General features: G+C 38.4%; 1 protein-coding gene across 3 annotated transcripts in view; it reads right to left on the reverse strand.

The window, feature by feature from the left end:
* Window positions 1–5,736: 5,736 nt before the first annotated feature.
* Window positions 5,737–17,500, reverse strand: part of LOC137632968 (techylectin-5B-like) — a 229,172-nt gene continuing 217,408 nt past the window's right edge. For all 3 annotated transcript variants that reach the window (XM_068365103.1, XM_068365101.1, XM_068365102.1), the window contains exons 7-9: window positions 13,664–13,790; window positions 11,669–11,781; window positions 5,737–10,176 (exon numbers count right to left, since the gene is read on the reverse strand). In XM_068365103.1, the coding sequence (XP_068221204.1) occupies window positions 9,947–10,176; window positions 11,669–11,781; window positions 13,664–13,790 (470 nt within the window). In that variant the 3' untranslated portion in view covers window positions 5,737–9,946. The remainder of the gene's footprint in view (window positions 10,177–11,668; window positions 11,782–13,663; window positions 13,791–17,500) is intronic.

Raw genomic sequence — 17,500 nt, forward strand, 5'->3', positions numbered from 1 at the left:
ATAACTAGAACAGGCACTCGGTAGAGCGCATACCTTCACCAACGCCGCATCATAAGAAAGGCAATTGAATTATGCACATTTTTAGCTAGTTTCATAAAAATCGGGTAAAAATTTACCACACTATAGGAAAAGATGCATTTGACCTTTTCGTTACTGTCAAATTAGCGTAATTTATTGCTTGTTTATTTTCTTAAATCAGTCTTGTACTTTAGTTTTAAGTGTTCTATTATATTCAGTTCAGCAGCTGTATTTTTTTACGTGAACGTAACGTTCAGTGGTTTAGCCCAGTGATTCCTCCTCTTATTGTGAATTGCCTAACTATCGTGTTAACGATTGTTTTTATTTTGTTTTCGAGTTGGAATGGAACTGTCGTGCAGTGAGTGGAGGCTGGCCTAAGAGAGTTCGGGACTCTATAAGCTTTTCGACGTACGCTCTTTTGTTGGCAGCCTTCTGGAGATTTATCTTACGCCTTTTTGGAGGAATACTAGACGGTCCTCCCTTAGAAGGGGTTTTCCGTAAATGTGCTGAGCCATCTACGGCTTATGTGCATTATGGAGTTTGATCACAGATGTGAGATCTTAGGTTATCGTCACTTGCGACGCCTGTACTCCTGATTCCCGCCGGAGGATTTGGCGTATGACGTGGTCGTCGCTGTCCTACCACATTGGAGGCGTTACGCCAACCACTGTCCTGTCTGTCTTTAGTTGCTTGTCCAGGAGAGCTAAGGGCTCGTGAGGAGGCTCGTAGGGAGGCAATTGCCAGGTAAGAGGTGATTATCCCTGTGTTGTCCCTCGGAATTGATCTCGACCCCTGGGTGGACCTGGACAATTTGTGGGCTCCCCCGCATAGCTGCTGGGAGGTTGAAGAGACTCCGTGAACTCCTGTGCACTTCGTTGTACGCGATGATTTGCGTATTTAATTATTAATCATATATATCGTTTTTTTTTTCATATCGTTTATTTATTTCCTTATTTCCTTTCCTCACTGAGCTATTCTTCCCTCTTGGAGCCCCTGGGCTTATAGCATCTTGCTAATAATAATAATAATAATAATAATAATAATAATATATAAATAAATAGATATATAAATATAAATAAATATATACATATAAATAAATATATACATATATAAATATATACATATATATACATATATATATATACATATATATAATGTTATACTGAGTTGTCAGTATTGGGTATTTATTGCCCCTCAGAATATCTATTTGAATTAGTTTTAAGTTTAGTGCCACCACGGTTAGGTAGGAGATTTAAGGTTTTCCTGTCTTTATTTTCTTTAGTCTTCCTTCAATCTTATAATTATAGGTTAGTGGTTTTTCATTATTGGGTCCGTATTATTATTATTTGAGCCTTTGGCATGTTATGTCCTTTCCTTGCTTTGTTAAGGTCAGCCTTAAGTTTTAGGTATCCTTGTGAGCCCGTTATTGTTATTGCGCATATTTACTGTTAAGTTTTCTCACAAGGCTGATTTAGTATTAGGTGTATTTTATAATTAAATATTGTTTATTTTATTCTGGTGTTTGTTTCCACATTCCTCATTCCTTGTGTACTTTCTTACTGCCTATGATCCCTGTGATTATTGAAGTATAAAGAACCTGTATTACGGCCAAAGAGGTCGTTACAGTAACCTTGACCTTGATCTTTGACCAAATTACTCCCAAAATCTAACCAAATTGTCCTTGGATCATGGCCAATAACCCCACCTAATTTCATGAAATTTGACCATCATATAGCAGATCATGTTGTGTATCACAAGACGGGCAATTGAATCACGCATATTGTAGTAGTAGTTTCATGTTAATCGAACAAAAATTGACTGCAATACAGAAAAATTAGTTTTTGACCTTGAACTTGACCTTTGACCCAATCACTTTCAAATCACAAGATAGGCAATTGAATTATGCCTATTTTGGCACTAGTTTCATGCAAATTGGGTAAATATTTACCACAATATAGTAAAGAGAAGGTTTTTACCTTGACCTTTGACCCAATCACTTTCAAATTTCAAGATAGGCAATTGAATTATGCCTATTTTGGCACTAGTTTCATGCAAATTGGGTAAATATTTACCACAATATAGTAAATTAAAGGTTTAGACCTTGACCTTTGACCCAATCACTTTCAAATCACAAGATTGGCAATTGAATTATGCCTATTTTGGCACTAGTTTCATGCAAATTGGGTAAATATTTACCACAATATAGTAAATTAAAGGTTTAGACCTTGACCTTTGACCCAATCACTTTCAAATTTCAAGATAGGCAATTGAATTATGCCTATTTTGGCACTAGTTTCATGCAAATTGGGTAAATATTTACCACAATATAGTAAATTAAAGGTTTAGACCTTGACCTTTGACCCAATCACTTTCAAATCACAAGATTGGCAATTGAATTATGCCTATTTTGGCACTAGTTTCATGCAAATTGGGTAAATATTTACCACAATATAGTAAATAGAAGGTTTTTACCTTGACCTTTGACCCAATCACTTTCAAATCACAAGATAGGCAATTGAATTATGCCTATTTTGGCACTAGTTTCATGCAAATTGGGTAAATATTTACCACAATATAGTAAATTAAAGGTTTAGACCTTGACCTTTGACCCAATCACTTTCAAATCACAAGATAGGCAATTGAATTATGCCTATTTTGGCACTAGTTTCATGCAAATTGGGTAAATATTTACCACAATATAGTAAATTAAAGGTTTAGACCTTGACCTTTGACCCAATCACTTTCAAATTTCAAGATAGGCAATTGAATTATGCCTATTTTGGCACTAGTTTCATGCAAATTGGGTAAATATTTACCACAATATAGTAAAGAGAAGGTTTTTACCTTGACCTTTGACCCAATCACTTTCAAATCTCAAGATAGGCAATTGAATTATGCACATTTTGGAACTAGTTTCATGCAAATTGGGTAAATATTTACCACAATAATAGCAAAAACATGTTTTTGACCTTTTCGTTACCGTGACCTTTGACCCAATCACTACCAAAATTTCATAAAATTGTCCTTGGATCATGGCAAATCATCCCACTAAATTTCATGAGATTTGGTCAAATAGATTTTGAGTTGTACGAATCACAAACAAACAAACAAACATGCAAACATAAATAAATAAATACACGCTTATCAAAATCTAACCTTCTGACAAAGGTGGTAATAATAATAATAATAAAAATAATAATAATAATAATAATAATAATAATAATAAGACGCTGCTAAGTTCAATCTTACCAGAAGGAGCCTGTGTCCTGCACTGAGATAGATAATCTTTAATTCCAAAGCTAAAGCTATCTCGGACGTAACCAGTTACTTCTCCACTGAGGTATACAATACTGCCTGGAATCCCATATCTAATTCCCATGTACTCGTGAAGACATTTTCCAGCAATTTTAGAAAACTGAAGAGGGTTAAACTACCTTGTCTAAATGGTGCTACTGATAGTAAAACAAGCATCTTGGAATGTATATAGTTTGGCATAGTTTAAGCTCATTTGGAAATATAACATTGAAAAAAAAAACACATTGAAAGGTGTGAGGTCTTATTTATATTAGTGAGGATTTCTAAAATTAAATATAAATTTCAAGAATAAAATTTTCTGTATATCTTATTTTTTGGGAATATTCTGTAGAAAACCATTCATATCTGGTGTTTTTAAATATTTTTTAGCTATACAAGCAGCTGAAAAAGTTGTGGACGTGAAAATGAATTTGCATATCATACAATAAAATTAAAGCACAGCAAACCATGAACATAAAACTGCAAGACTTTATTGGTAAAAATAAACATAGGTGAAGTAAATAGATTTTAAAAAATTGAGAAAAAAAATAAGCTGAAACAAAATGATACAGCGTCCGTCTGTCACAGAAGAAATCAGTTGGTATTTGTGACGCCAGGATTTTACTACGATTCATCCATCACAAAATAAATCAGTTGGTAATTGTGATATCGCAATGTCACTACGATTCAGCGTCAGTCTGTCGCAGATGTCAATTGGTAATTGTGACGTCAGAATTTCACTATGATTCAAGCATCATTCTGTCACAGAAGAAATCAGTTGGTAATTGTGACGTCAGAATTTCATTATGATTCAGTATCAGTCTGTCACAGAAGAAATCAGTTGGTAATAGTGACGTCAGAATTTCACTATGATTCAGCGCCAGTCTGTCACAGAAGAAATCAGTTGGTAATTGTGACGTCGGAATTTTACTACAATTCATCCATCGTCAATCCATCACAAAAGAAATCAGTTAGTAATTGTGATGTCACAATGTCACTACGATTCAGCGTTAGTCTGTCGCAGAAGTCATTTGGTAATTGTGATAGAAATTCACTACAATTCAGCGTCAGTCTGTCGCAGAAGTCAGTTGGTAATTGTGACGTTGCAATGTCACTACGATTCAGAGTCAGTCTGTCGCAGAAGTCAGTTGGTAATTGTGTTGTCAGAATTTCTCTATGATTCAGCATCAGTCGGTAATTGTAATGTCACAATGTCACTACGATTCGGCGTCAGTCTGTTGCAGAAGTCAGTTGGTAATTGTGACAGAATTTCACTACAATTCAGCGTCAGTCTGTCGCAGAAGTCAGTTGGTATTTGTGGCGTTGCAATGTCACTACGATTCAGCATCAGTCCTGTCGCAGAAGTCAGTTGGTAAGTGTGACGTTGCAATGTCACTACAATTCAGCGTCAGTGTGTCGCAGAAGTCAGTTGGTAATTGTGACAGAATTTCACTACGATTCAGCGTCAGTCTGTTACAGAAGACAGTTGGTAGTTGTGACGTCAGAATTTCACTATGATTCAGCGTTAGTCTGTTGCGTAAATCAGTTGGTAATTGTGAAGTCAGAATTTCACTACGATTCAGCGTCAGCCTGTCACAGAAATCAGTTGGTAATTGTGTCGTCAGAATTTCTCTACGACTCAGCGTCAATCTGTCACAGACGAAATCAGTTGGTAATTGGGACGTCAGAATTTCACTATGATTCATCCATCGCAATCTGTCGCAAAAGAAATCAGTTAGTAATTGTGACGTCGCAATGTCACTACAATTCAGTGTTAGTCTATCATAGAAGTCAATTGGTAAATGTGACATCAGAATTTCACTATGGTTCAGCATCAGTCTGTCACAGAAGTAATCAGTTGGTAACTGGAACGTTAGAATTTCACTATGATTCAGTATCAGTCTGTCACAGAAGTAATCAGTTGGTAATTGTGACTTCAGAATTTCACTATGATTCAAGCATCATTCTGTCACAGAAGAAATCAGTTGGTAATTGGGATGTCAGAATTTCACTATGATTCAGTATCAGTCTGTCACAGAAGAAATCAGTTGGTAATTGTGACGTCAGAATTTCACTATGATTCAGCGCCAGTTTGTCACAGAAGAAATCAGTTGGTAATTGTGACGTCGGAATTTTACTACAATTCCTCCATCGTCAATCGATCACAAAAGAAATCAGTTAGTAATTGTGATGTCGCAATGTCACTACGATTCAGCGTTAGTCTGTCGCAGAAGTCAGTTGGTAATTGGGACAGAATTTCACTATGGTTCAGCATCAGTCTCTTGCAGAATTCAGTTGGTAATTTTGTCAATGCAATGTCACTATGAATCAGTATCAGTCTGTCACAGAAGAAATCAGCAGGTAATTGTGACGTCAGAATTTCACTACGATTCAGCGTCAGTCTGTCGCCAAAGTCAGTTGGTAATTGTGTCGTCAGAATTTCTCTACGATTCAGTATCAGTCGGTAATTGTGAAGTCACAATGTCTCTATGATTCGGCGTCAGTCTGTCGCAGAAGTCAGTTGGTAATTGTGACAGAATTTCACTACAAATCAGCGTCAGTCTGTTGCAGAAGTCAGTTGGTAATTGTGAAGTTGCAATGTCACTACGATTCAGCATCAGTCCTGTCGCAGAAGTCAGTTGGTAAGTGCGACGTTGCAATGTCACTACGATTCAGCGTAAGTCTGTCGCAGAAGTCAGTTGGTAATTGTGAAAGAATTTCACTATGATTCAGCGTCAGTCTGTCACAGAAGACAGTTGGTAGCTGTGACGTCAGAATTTCACTATGATTCAGGGTCAGTCTGTCGCATAAATCAGTTGGTAATTGTGACTTCAAAATTTCACTACGATTGAGCATCAGCCTGTTGCAGAAGTCAATTGGTAATTGTGTCGTCAGAATTTCTCTACGACTCAGCGTCAATCTGTCACAGACGAAATCAGTTGGTAATTGGGACGTCAGAATTTCACTATGATTCATCCATCGCAATCTGTCGCAAAAGAAATCAGTTAGTAATTGTGACGTCGCAATGTCACTACGATTCAGTGTTAGTCTATCATAGAAGTCAATTGGTAAATGTGACATCAGAATTTCACTATGGTTCAGCATCAGTCTGTCACAGAAGTAATCAGTTGGTAACTGGAACGTTAGAATTTCACTATGATTCAGTATCAGTCTGTCACAGAAGTAATCAGTTGGTAACTGGAACGTTAGAATTTCACTATGATTCAGTATCAGTCTGTCACAGAAGAAATCAGTTGGTAATTGTGACGTCAGAATTTCACTATGATTCAAGCATCATTCTGTCACAGAAGAAATCAGTTGGTAATTGTGACGTCAGAATTTCACTATGATTCAGCGCCAGTTTGTCACAGAAGAAATCAGTTGGTAATTGTGACGTCGAAATTTTACTACAATTCATCCATCGTCAATCGATCACAAAAGAAATCAGTTAGTAATTGTGATGTCGCAATGGCACTACGATTCAGCGTTAGTCTGTCGCAGAAGTCAGTTGGTAATTGGGACAGAATTTCACTATGGTTCAGCATCAGTCTCTTGCAGAAGTCAGTTGGTAATTGTGTCAATGCAATGTCACTATGATTCAGTATCAGTCTGTCACAGAAGAAATCAGCAGGTAATTGTGACGTCAGAATTTCACTACGAGTCAGCGTCAGTCTGTCGCCAAAGTCAGTTGGTAATTGTGTCGTCAGAATTTCTCTACGATTCAGTATCAGCCGGTAATTGTGAAGTCACAACGTCTCTATGATTCGGCGTCAGTCTGTCGCAGAAGTCAGTTGGTAATTGTGACAGAATTTCACTACAAATCAGCGTCAGTCTGTCGCAGAAGTCAGTTGGTAATTGTGACGTTGCAATGTCACTACGATTCAGCATCAGTCCTGTCGCAGAAGTCAGTTGGTAAGTGCGACGTTGCAATGTCACTACGATTCAGCGTAAGTCTGTCGCAGAAGTCAGTTGGTAATTGTGAAAGAATTTCACTATGATTCAGCGTCAGTCTGTCACAGAAGACAGTTGGTAGCTGTGACGTCAGAATTTCACTATGATTCAGGGTCAGTCTGTCGCATAAATCAGTTGGTAATTGTGACTTCAAAATTTCACTACGATTGAGCGTCAGCCTGTTGCAGAAGTCAATTGGTAATTGTGTCGTCAGAATTTCTCTACGACTCAGCGTCAATCTGTCACAGACGAAATCAGTTGGTAATTGGGACGTCAGAATTTCACTATGATTCATCCATCGCAATCTGTCGCAAAAGAAATCAGTTAGTAATTGTGACGTCGCAATGTCACTACGATTCAGTGTTAGTCTATCATAGAAGTCAATTGGTAAATGTGACATCAGAATTTCACTATGGTTCAGCATCAGTCTCTTGCAGAAGTCAGTTGGTAATTGTGTCAATGCAATGTCACTATGATTCAGTATCAGTCTGTCACAGAAGAAATCAGCAGGTAATTGTGACGTCAGAATTTCACTACGATTCAGCGTCAGTCTGTCGCCAAAGTCAGTTGGTAATTGTGTCGTCAGAATTTCTCTACGATTCAGTATCAGTCGGTAATTGTGAAGTCGCAATGTCTCTATGATTCGGCGTCAGTCTGTCGCAGAAGTCAGTTGGTAATTGTGACAGAATTTCACTACAAATCAGCGTCAGTCTGTCGCAGAAGTCAGTTGGTAATTGTGAAGTTGCAATGTCACTACGATTCAGCATCAGTCCTGTCGCAAAAGTCAGTTGGTAAGTGCGACGTTGCAATGTCACTACGATTCAGCGTAAGTCTGTCGCAGAAGTCAGTTGGTAATTGTGAAAGAATTTCACTATGATTCAGCGTCAGTCTGTCACAGAAGACAGTTGGTAGCTGTGACGTCAGAATTTCTCTATGATTCAGGGTCAGTCTGTCGCATAAATCAGTTGGTAATTGTGACTTCAAAATTTCACTACGATTGAGCGTCAGCCTGTTGCAGAAGTCAATTGGTAATTGTGTCGTCAGAATTTCTCTACGACTCAGCGTCAATCAGTCACAGACGAAATCAGTTGGTAATTGGGACGTCAGAATTTCACTATGATTCATCCATCGCAATCTGTCGCAAAAGAAATCAGTTAGTTATTGTGACGTCGCAATGTCACTACGATTTAGCGTCAGTCTATCACAGAAGTCAATTGGTAATTGTGACATCAGAATTTCACTATGGTTCAGCATCAGTCTATCACAAAAGTAATCAGTTCGTAACTGGAACGTTAGAATTTCAATATGATTCAGTATCAGTCTGTCACAGAAGAAATCAGTTGGTAACTGGAACGTTAGAATTTCACTATGATTCAGTATCACTCTGTCACAGAAGAAATCAGTTGGTAATTGTGACGTCAGAATTTCACTACGATTCAGCATCAGTCCTGTCGCAGAAGTCAGTTGGTAAGTGTGACGTTGCAATGTCACTACGATTCAGCATCAGTCCTGTCGCAGAAGTCAGTTGGTATTTGTGGCGTTGCAATGTCACTACGATTCAGCATCAGTCCTGTCGCAGAAGTCAGTTGGTAAGTGTGACGTTGCAATGTCACTACGATTCAGCGTCAGCCTGTCACAGAAGACAGTTGGTAGTTGTGACGTCAGAATTTCACTATGATTCAGCGTCAGTCTGTCGCGTAAATCAGTTGGTAATTGTGACGTCAGAATTTCACTACGATTCAGCGTCAGCCTGTCGCAGACGTTAGTTGGTAATTGTGACGTCAGAATTTCTCTACAACTCAGCTTCAATCTGTCACAGACCAAATCAGTTGGTAATTGGGACGTCAGAATTTCACTATGATTCATTCATCGCAATCTGTCGCAAAAGAAATCAGTTAGTAATTGTGACGTCGCAATGTCACTATGATTCAGCGTCAGTCTATCACAGAAGTCAATTGGTAATTGTGACATCAGAATTTCACTATTGTTCAGCATCAGTCTGTCACAGAAGTAATCAGTTGGTAACTGGAACGTCAGAATTTCACTATGATTCAGTATCAGTCTGTCACAGAAGAAATCAGTTGGTAATTGTGACGTCAGAATTTCACTATGATTCAGGGCCAGTCTGTCACAGAAGAAATCAGTTGGTAATTGTGATGTCGGAATTTTACAACGATTTAAAAATTGTCAATCCGTCACAAAAGAAATCAGTTAGTAATTGTGATGTCGCAATGTCACAACGATTCCGCGTCAGTCTATCGCAGAAGTTAGTTGGTAATTGTGACGTCATAATGTCACTACGATTCAGCATCAATCTGTCGCAGAAGTCAGTTGGTGATTGTGATATTGCAACGTTACTACAATTCAGCACCAATCTGTCGCAGAAGTCATTTGGTAATTGGGATGTCAGAATTTCACTATGATTCAGTATCAGTCTGTCACAGAAGAAATCAGTTGAGGATTGTGATGCCGGAATTTTACTACAATTTGCCCATAGTCAAAATGTTGCAAAAGAAATCAGTTGGCAATTGTGATATCGCAATGTCACTACGATTCAGTGTCAGTCTGTCGCCAAAGACAGGTGGTAATTTTGACGTCAGAATTTCACTATGATTTAGTATCACTCCGTTACAGAAGAAATTAGTTGGTAATTGGGACGTAAGAATTTCACTACGATTCAGCATCAGTCTGTCACAGAAGAAATCAGTTGATAATTGTGACGTCGGAATTTCATCGAGATGGTTTTGAGACTTGTGACTTTGGCCCCCTGTTTGTCGAACATACTCCAACAGGCGGAATTCCAGTAATCTGTGTGCTGCAGAGGAGCAGTGGGCCTTGCTGTCCCGCAGGAGCGGTACCACCAGCCTCCTTTGCCCCAGAGAGAGTGCGGAGAACCCACTGCGCAGTTCAGGTCTGCAGAAGAATGAATGTGTTTTATGATAACGGATTGCAGAATTCATTTGTTACCAAGTCGCTTGACATTCAGACTATCAGATATTGAGTCACAAGACTTTTTGTGTTATAAAATTCAGTCTGACCCCAATATGACTATTAACACGGGAGATTTATGTATAAAAAGCAAATATTGTAGGTCTTGTAACACACAGGGTTTCCTTGTGTGAAAGGACCAGGATAACAGCATTCAAAGTATGTAAGTGCATCTACCCGGACTATAACTCAAACTTCTTTCTCACAGTTATCTTTACATTAAGGGGTCGGTTGCCTCATGCGCCCTCCCAAATGCTTTCTATTAAAGGCATCCTCTTATCTACATGTCATCCTTCACCTTATCTCGCCATCTAATTCTCTGCCTCCTTCTCGATCTTCTCTTCCTAGCAGGTTCCTCCCAAGCCCTCCACACTCCCTCCCCACCATCCATTCTCAACACGTGCCCAAACCATCTTAGTCGTGACACTCTTTTAACCTCTGTAATCTTCACTACGCCTGCTATTCTTCTCATCTTATTTCATCATTTTCCAACCTTTTAAGCAGTGATATTCCCATTACCCATCTCCAAATTCTCAAAATGGCTACAAGACTAGACAAGTTGATTTATCTATTGAGGTAACATGAGAGATACAAGTTGATTCCTTCACTGCTGTAACACATGCCTGTCCAGTAATGGATGTAATCCAACTCGTCTCATTGCCAAGTTGGCCCATTGCAACTACCAACTCGGTTCACTACCAGTGCTGTTGCAAAAGCTATACTGGGCGATTTCATCTGATCTGATCTAACATGTCAAAAATGGGCTGAGTTCGCACAGGCAACAGGCTGACTTGGCTATCACAAATGGGCCGACTTGGTACAGGCGATGAGCCGAGTTGGTTACATTGAATGGGCCGAGATGGTTATGAGCAGAGTTGGACCTATACTGAATTAAGAAATTATCTCGGCTATGTTTGCCTTTGCTAGACTATTCGGAAATATTCTGAGGTTGGGAATCTTTGGAGTTTGTTATTTTCTGTTTAATCAATTTATAACATCAAGAAAAACTACTCAAACCTCCATATTACAGAAGACTCTACATCACCCATACTTTAGAAACGATCAATTGTAATTCTACTCAATAAAACCTAGTAAACTTTCATACAGAACTATAAATCAATGATGTTGTTTTCATATTCTTCTTGCTATGGGTCTTTCTACAGTTCGCCATAATTATGACCAAAATCGATGAATAAATATAGTTCTTCATATTGAAAAAAAACTAACCTTTCTTAATTTAGAAATACCAACAAGAATTTAAACTAAACTTTCCAGTTTTCCTAAAAATCTCAATTTTGCTTATTCTTGTGGCATATTTCTCCGAGTCATTGTTCATTTCTAATACCAAAAATTATTAAAACCATAATCAAATGAGCTCTAAAACATTTCCGCATTTCTTTAAGAAAGAATAAATTACCTGTTTGCTCATCATTGTCGCTATCGAATGTTGTGAAGAAACTTCCGTTATTACTTATGAGACTGTCACCTAAAGTACTGCTGTTGGTATATTGGTCAAATGTCACCTGATACCTGAAAGAATAAAAAGGGTGGGCTATTAGAAGGTTATATCATTTGGAGAGAAAAAATGAAGAACTATCAAACAACTCTTTCGTATTCAAACAGTTGTTATATGAAAGCGTTTAATCTAATAGGTGCAGAAACAATAGTCTAAAATCAAATATTTCCCTCCATTTCCTTTACGTTTAGGACAATTTTCTTATACTTCTTGGATCTGGGTGAACAACAACAATAACAATAACAACAACAAATTCAGCAGTTCCTAGTCCACTGCACAAAAATGGTCTTAGACATGTCTTTATTCATTTCTGTGGTTTGGCCAATTTTCATCACAACGTTGGCCACTGCAGATTGGTGATGGTGGTTGACTTTAGTCTGATCACTCACAGCAAACGAGATCAGTATGTGTGGCCGTGAATAGCACTGCTTCACAGTTTGCTGATTATGGCGGTACACAAACCCTTTTACCACGTTAAGGTATTACCAGTCAGAAAAGGAAGTATCCCCACTCAGCAAGGGAGTTATTTCCATTCAAAAAGAGAGGTATCCCCTCTCAGAAAGCGAAGTATCTCCACCAGAAAGACAGGTATCCCCACTCAGAAAGAGTGGTATCCCCACTCAGAAAGGGATGCATTCTAACTCAGAAGGGAAGGTATCCCCATTCAGCAAGGGAGTTATCTCCACTCAAAAAGAGAGGTATCCCCAATCAGAAAGGGAGGTATCCCACTCAGAAAGGGAGGTATCCCCACTCAGAAAGGGTTATATCCTCACTCAAAAAAGGGAAGCATCTCCACTCAGAAAGAGAGGTATCCCCACTCAGAAAGGGTGGTATCCCCACTCAGAAAGGGAGGCATCTCCACTCAGAAGGGTGGTATCCCCACTCAGAACGGGAAGCATCTCCACTCAGAAAGAGAGGTATCCCCACTCAGACAGGGAGATATCCCCACTCAGAAAGGATTATATCCTCACTCAAAAAGGGAGGTATCTCCACTCAGAAAGGGAAGCATCCTCACACAGAAAGTAAGATATCTCCACTCAGAAAGGGAGATAGAACTAATTTTACCATAAAATAGACCTGTTAGGCATTGAAATCCCTTTAAGACAGAATTTTAAGCACCATAAGGTCACCAACTTTCTCAAAATGCCCAGATTCTTCAGCGACAAATATCGACCCGATCGCTTGTTTTTGTAAAGTAATTTCAATGCTTATGATTTCAGCAGAAAAAAAAAACCCACATAATTACAAAGTAGAAATGGCTTGAAATAAATGTTTTAATAACGAGATCAGTTCCGGTAACCTCATTAAAAGGAGTGTTACATAAAAAGAGCTCTTTTTATCTTTATTGGAATAAATATAGAATCAGGATGATTTTGATCAAACTTTCATACCTTCATTGATATGAAATTTGTTTTTAGAATGGTATTAGTGACAATGTGTCAATGGCTTATTGAACATAACTTGGTAATCTTTATATCTATGGACATAATTAAGTAATCGCAGGATTTATAAGATTTAATATAAATGATTAATCTATTTGTAATGAGAGTATTAAAAATGATAAAAGGTAATCTTTGTAGTAGGTTTTAAAGGACGCTTATGAAAGGCAGAGGCAAGGGACAGAGACATTGCCCTAACAAGCAGGACAATGCCCTAGAGACTGACTATATATACTGTACATATGATGAGCGCCCAAGACGAAGGCCAGGCAATGGCTGCTGATGATTCAGCAGGTAGACCTATAGCTCACAAGGAAGTTGTAGTGACCAAAGGAACTAACGAGTTCAAACCAGACAAGGACATTATCAACAGGCCACCACAACTCTATGTGATAGGACCAGGACACCAGCTCTTCGAGTAAAGTAAGTAAAGTAACTAGGATGACTTAGTACTTACTTATGCGCTTCGTCAGCGACTCCGAAGAAGCTCCACTCAGCCCAGCGTTTCTCTCCCAAGAAGTTCTCGGCTTCAACTCTCAGCGTTGAAGGGCCGTTTGATGTGAGGATGTGCAGATTATCATTTCCTGAGAGAATACGATTTTTGGTTGTTAGCTGTTTTGGCCTATGATAAGTTACATCACATATAGAGTTTGCTTATCAACTTTTAGGGACTTTCCTGTTTTTGCCTGCACCACTAATTTCCGATATAATCCCAATACTATTCTTTAGGTTAGGTTAGGTTAGGTTAGTTTAGGTTAGGTTGGGTTGGGTAACCTGGAAAATAGTATTGGGGTTATATCAAAAATTAGTGGTGGGGCATTAACAGGAAAGTACCAACTTTTATCTCTATGTTTTTTTTTAAATTGAATTTAGCTGTCTTTTTCGTATCCTGATATACATACATACATACATATACCAAGGCACTTTCCCCAATTTTGGGGGTAGCCGACAGCAACAAATGAAACAAAACAAAAAGGGGACCTCTACTCTCTACGTTCCTCCCAGCCTGACAAGGGACTCAACCGAGTTCAGCTGGTACTGCTAGGGTGCCACAGCCCAACCTCCCCCGTTATCCACCACAGATGAAGCTACATAATGCTGAATCTCCTACTGCTGCTACCTCCCCGGTCATCTAAGGCACCGGAGGAAGCAACAGGGCCTTCCGGAACTGCGTCACAATCGCTTGCCATTCATTCCTATTTCTATCACGCTCTCTTGCCTCTCTCACATCTATCCTCCTATCACCCAGACCTTTCTTCACTCCATCCATCCACCCAAACCTTGGCCTTCCTCTTGTACTTCTCCCATCAACTCTTGCATTCATCACCTTCTTTAGCAGACAGCCATTTTTCATTCTCTCAACATGGCCAAACCACCTCAACACATTCATATCCACTCTAGCTGCTAACTCATTTCTTACACCCGTTCTCACCCTCACCACTTCATTCGTAACCCTATCTACTCGAGGGTGCTAGGACAATTCGGTCCCAGACAATTCGGTCCCGGACAATTCGGTCCCGGACAGTTCGGTCCCGGACAATTCGGTGCTAGGACAATTCGGTACCAGGGCAATTCGGTACCAGGCTTGTCATTTTTTAAAATGTCTAAATCAGAAAAATATGATATTTCTATATTACATATTATGAACTATTTATATATGATATTACCTAAATACCTAACTACTTAGTTTGGGTATTCACTAGTTAGTTGTTTACAAATAGCATAAACAATCCACCTAACTACTTTGTTACTAAACGATTAGTTTGGTTATTCCCTTAGTTTAAGAAAAAAAAATATAAACAAAACGACTTTATTAGTTTCTTTATTCCAGACTTTTTAGTCTAGTTTCACCCCATCATTCACACAATAGAGTCTTGCAACTGCATACAGTCGGAAATGGGAAAAACTAAATTAGTTGATAAGGAAAACTACGCGTACCAAAAACATAAAGAAAATGCTGATGGTACGAAGATATATTGGCGTTGTGAAAGGCGATCTTGCAAAGCACGGCTTCACTCAGATGTTAATTTTCATGCGGTCAAGTATATTGGAAAACATAATCATAGCACAACTGCAGCTGAAGTGAGTGCAAAAGTTGCTACTGCAAATATCAAGGAAAGGACGATCACAAGTCAAACACCTTCTCGTTCAATTCTAACAGAAGAACTAGGAAATTTAAACGAGTGCGCACTTACTGATGTGACGAAACTAGCTCATATTAGTCGAAATATGAGACGATGGAGAGGTGATCAGGCTAATTATCCACCGATACCGCAAATAATTAATGGATTTCAAATATCACAAGAGCTTGGTGTTATCAAGAATGGCTCTATATTTTTGCAGTATGACAGAGGCATCGACGACGTTAAACGCATTTTAATTTTCTCTACTAATGACGCTCTTCAAGATTTGAGATAATGTGCGAATTGGGCAGGAGATGGAACCTTTAAGAGCTGTCCTGTTATATTTTTCTAATTATATGTCTTGCATATACAAATTAAGAACTTCACTGCTCCAAGATTATTTGCCCTCTTACCTGATAAGTCTCAAAATACGTATGAGCGCCTTTTCCATAAAGTGAAAGAATTAGTGAATAACGAGGGGCCAGAAGATATGATAATAGACTTCGAAAAAGCTGCGGAAAACGCATTTTCAAATACGTTTCCAGGAACAAATATTTCCTTTTGCTTATTTCATTTAGGACAAAATGTTTATAGACATGTTGTAGCTGAAGGTTTTAAGGTACGTTACCACGAAGATGACATATTCAGTCTTAAATTGAGATGTTTTATTGCCTTAGCATTTTTACCTGTAAATCAAGTTGCGGATGCCTTTGATGAATTGGTTGATGATGATGATATCCCTCAACCTATTGTCTCTTATTTTGAAAATTCATATATAGGACCAGTGAGAGGAAGAGGTACCAGAAGGAGCAGACTTGATCCAAAATTTTCAATAGAATTTTGGAATGTTCTTCACCAATGTTTGAACTGAGAATCGCGTACAATTAATAATTTGGAAGGTTTTCACAGCACATTTATAGCAAGTCTCTCCAGTATGCATCCGAATATTTGGAAATTGATTGAAGCACTCAAAAGAGAAGAGAGTTTGGCAAAAACCAAATTACAAATGATGCGAAACGGGGATGAACCAGTAAAAAAAAAAAGTACAGGGATTGTGACAAGCGTATCATTCATCTAGTACAGAAATATAATCAAGCTGAAAGAATGCAGTTCATTAAAGCAATCGCTCATAATATTAAAGTTTAAATTTTTTTATATACTTTTAACGACAAGAAATGTATAGTTTTTACTATTTTATCTTTATATACATACTTTTAACATAAAAAATGTATGGTTTTTACTGTTTTATTTTCTATATAATAAAGAAACTAAAAAAGTATTTTTTTTCTATTATTTATCGCACACGCAAGGATAAATCAATTAGACTATTTTTATATCTATACTAACAAAAGCAAAAAATTTCTGTTAAAAGTAATGCGTAGAACTGATAGGAATTTTAGAAATGAAAAAAATTGGTAAAATACTGTTTTTTCCATATTATAAGAATCAATTGGGACCGAATTGTCCCGGTACCGAATTTTCCTAGTACCGAATTGTCCGGGACCGAATTGTCCGGACACCCTACTCGAGATACACCAGCCATACTCCTTAGACACTTCATCTCAAACACATTCAATTTCTGTCTCTCTATCACTTTCATACCCCACAACTCCGATCCATACATCACAGTTGGTACAATCACTTTCTCATATAGAACTCTCTGTACATTCATGTCCAACCCTCTATTTTTTACTACTCCCTTAACTGCCCCCAACACTTTGCAACCTTCATTCACTCTCTGACGTACATCTGCTTCCACTCCACCATTTGCTGCAACCACAGACCCCAAGTACTTAAACTGATCCACCTCCTCAAGTAATTTTCCATTCAACATGACATTCAGCCTTGCACCACCTTCCATTCTCGTACATCTCATAACCTTACTCTTACCCACATTAACTCTCAACTTCCTTCTCTCACACACCCTTCCAAATTCTGTCACTAGTCGGTCAAGCTTCTCTTCTGTGTCTGCAACCAGTACAGTATCATCCGCAAACAACTGATTTACCTCCCATTCATGGTCATTCTCGTCTACCAGCACTCGAGCATTCACTTCTCTCACCACTCCATCAACATACAAGTTAAACAACCACGGCGACATCACACATCCCTGTCTCAGCCCCACTCTCACCGGAAACCAATCACTCACTTCATTTCCGATTCTAACACAT

This window comes from Palaemon carinicauda, chromosome 42, assembly GCF_036898095.1.
Source record: "Palaemon carinicauda isolate YSFRI2023 chromosome 42, ASM3689809v2, whole genome shotgun sequence".
Taxonomy (NCBI): domain Eukaryota; kingdom Metazoa; phylum Arthropoda; class Malacostraca; order Decapoda; family Palaemonidae; genus Palaemon; species Palaemon carinicauda.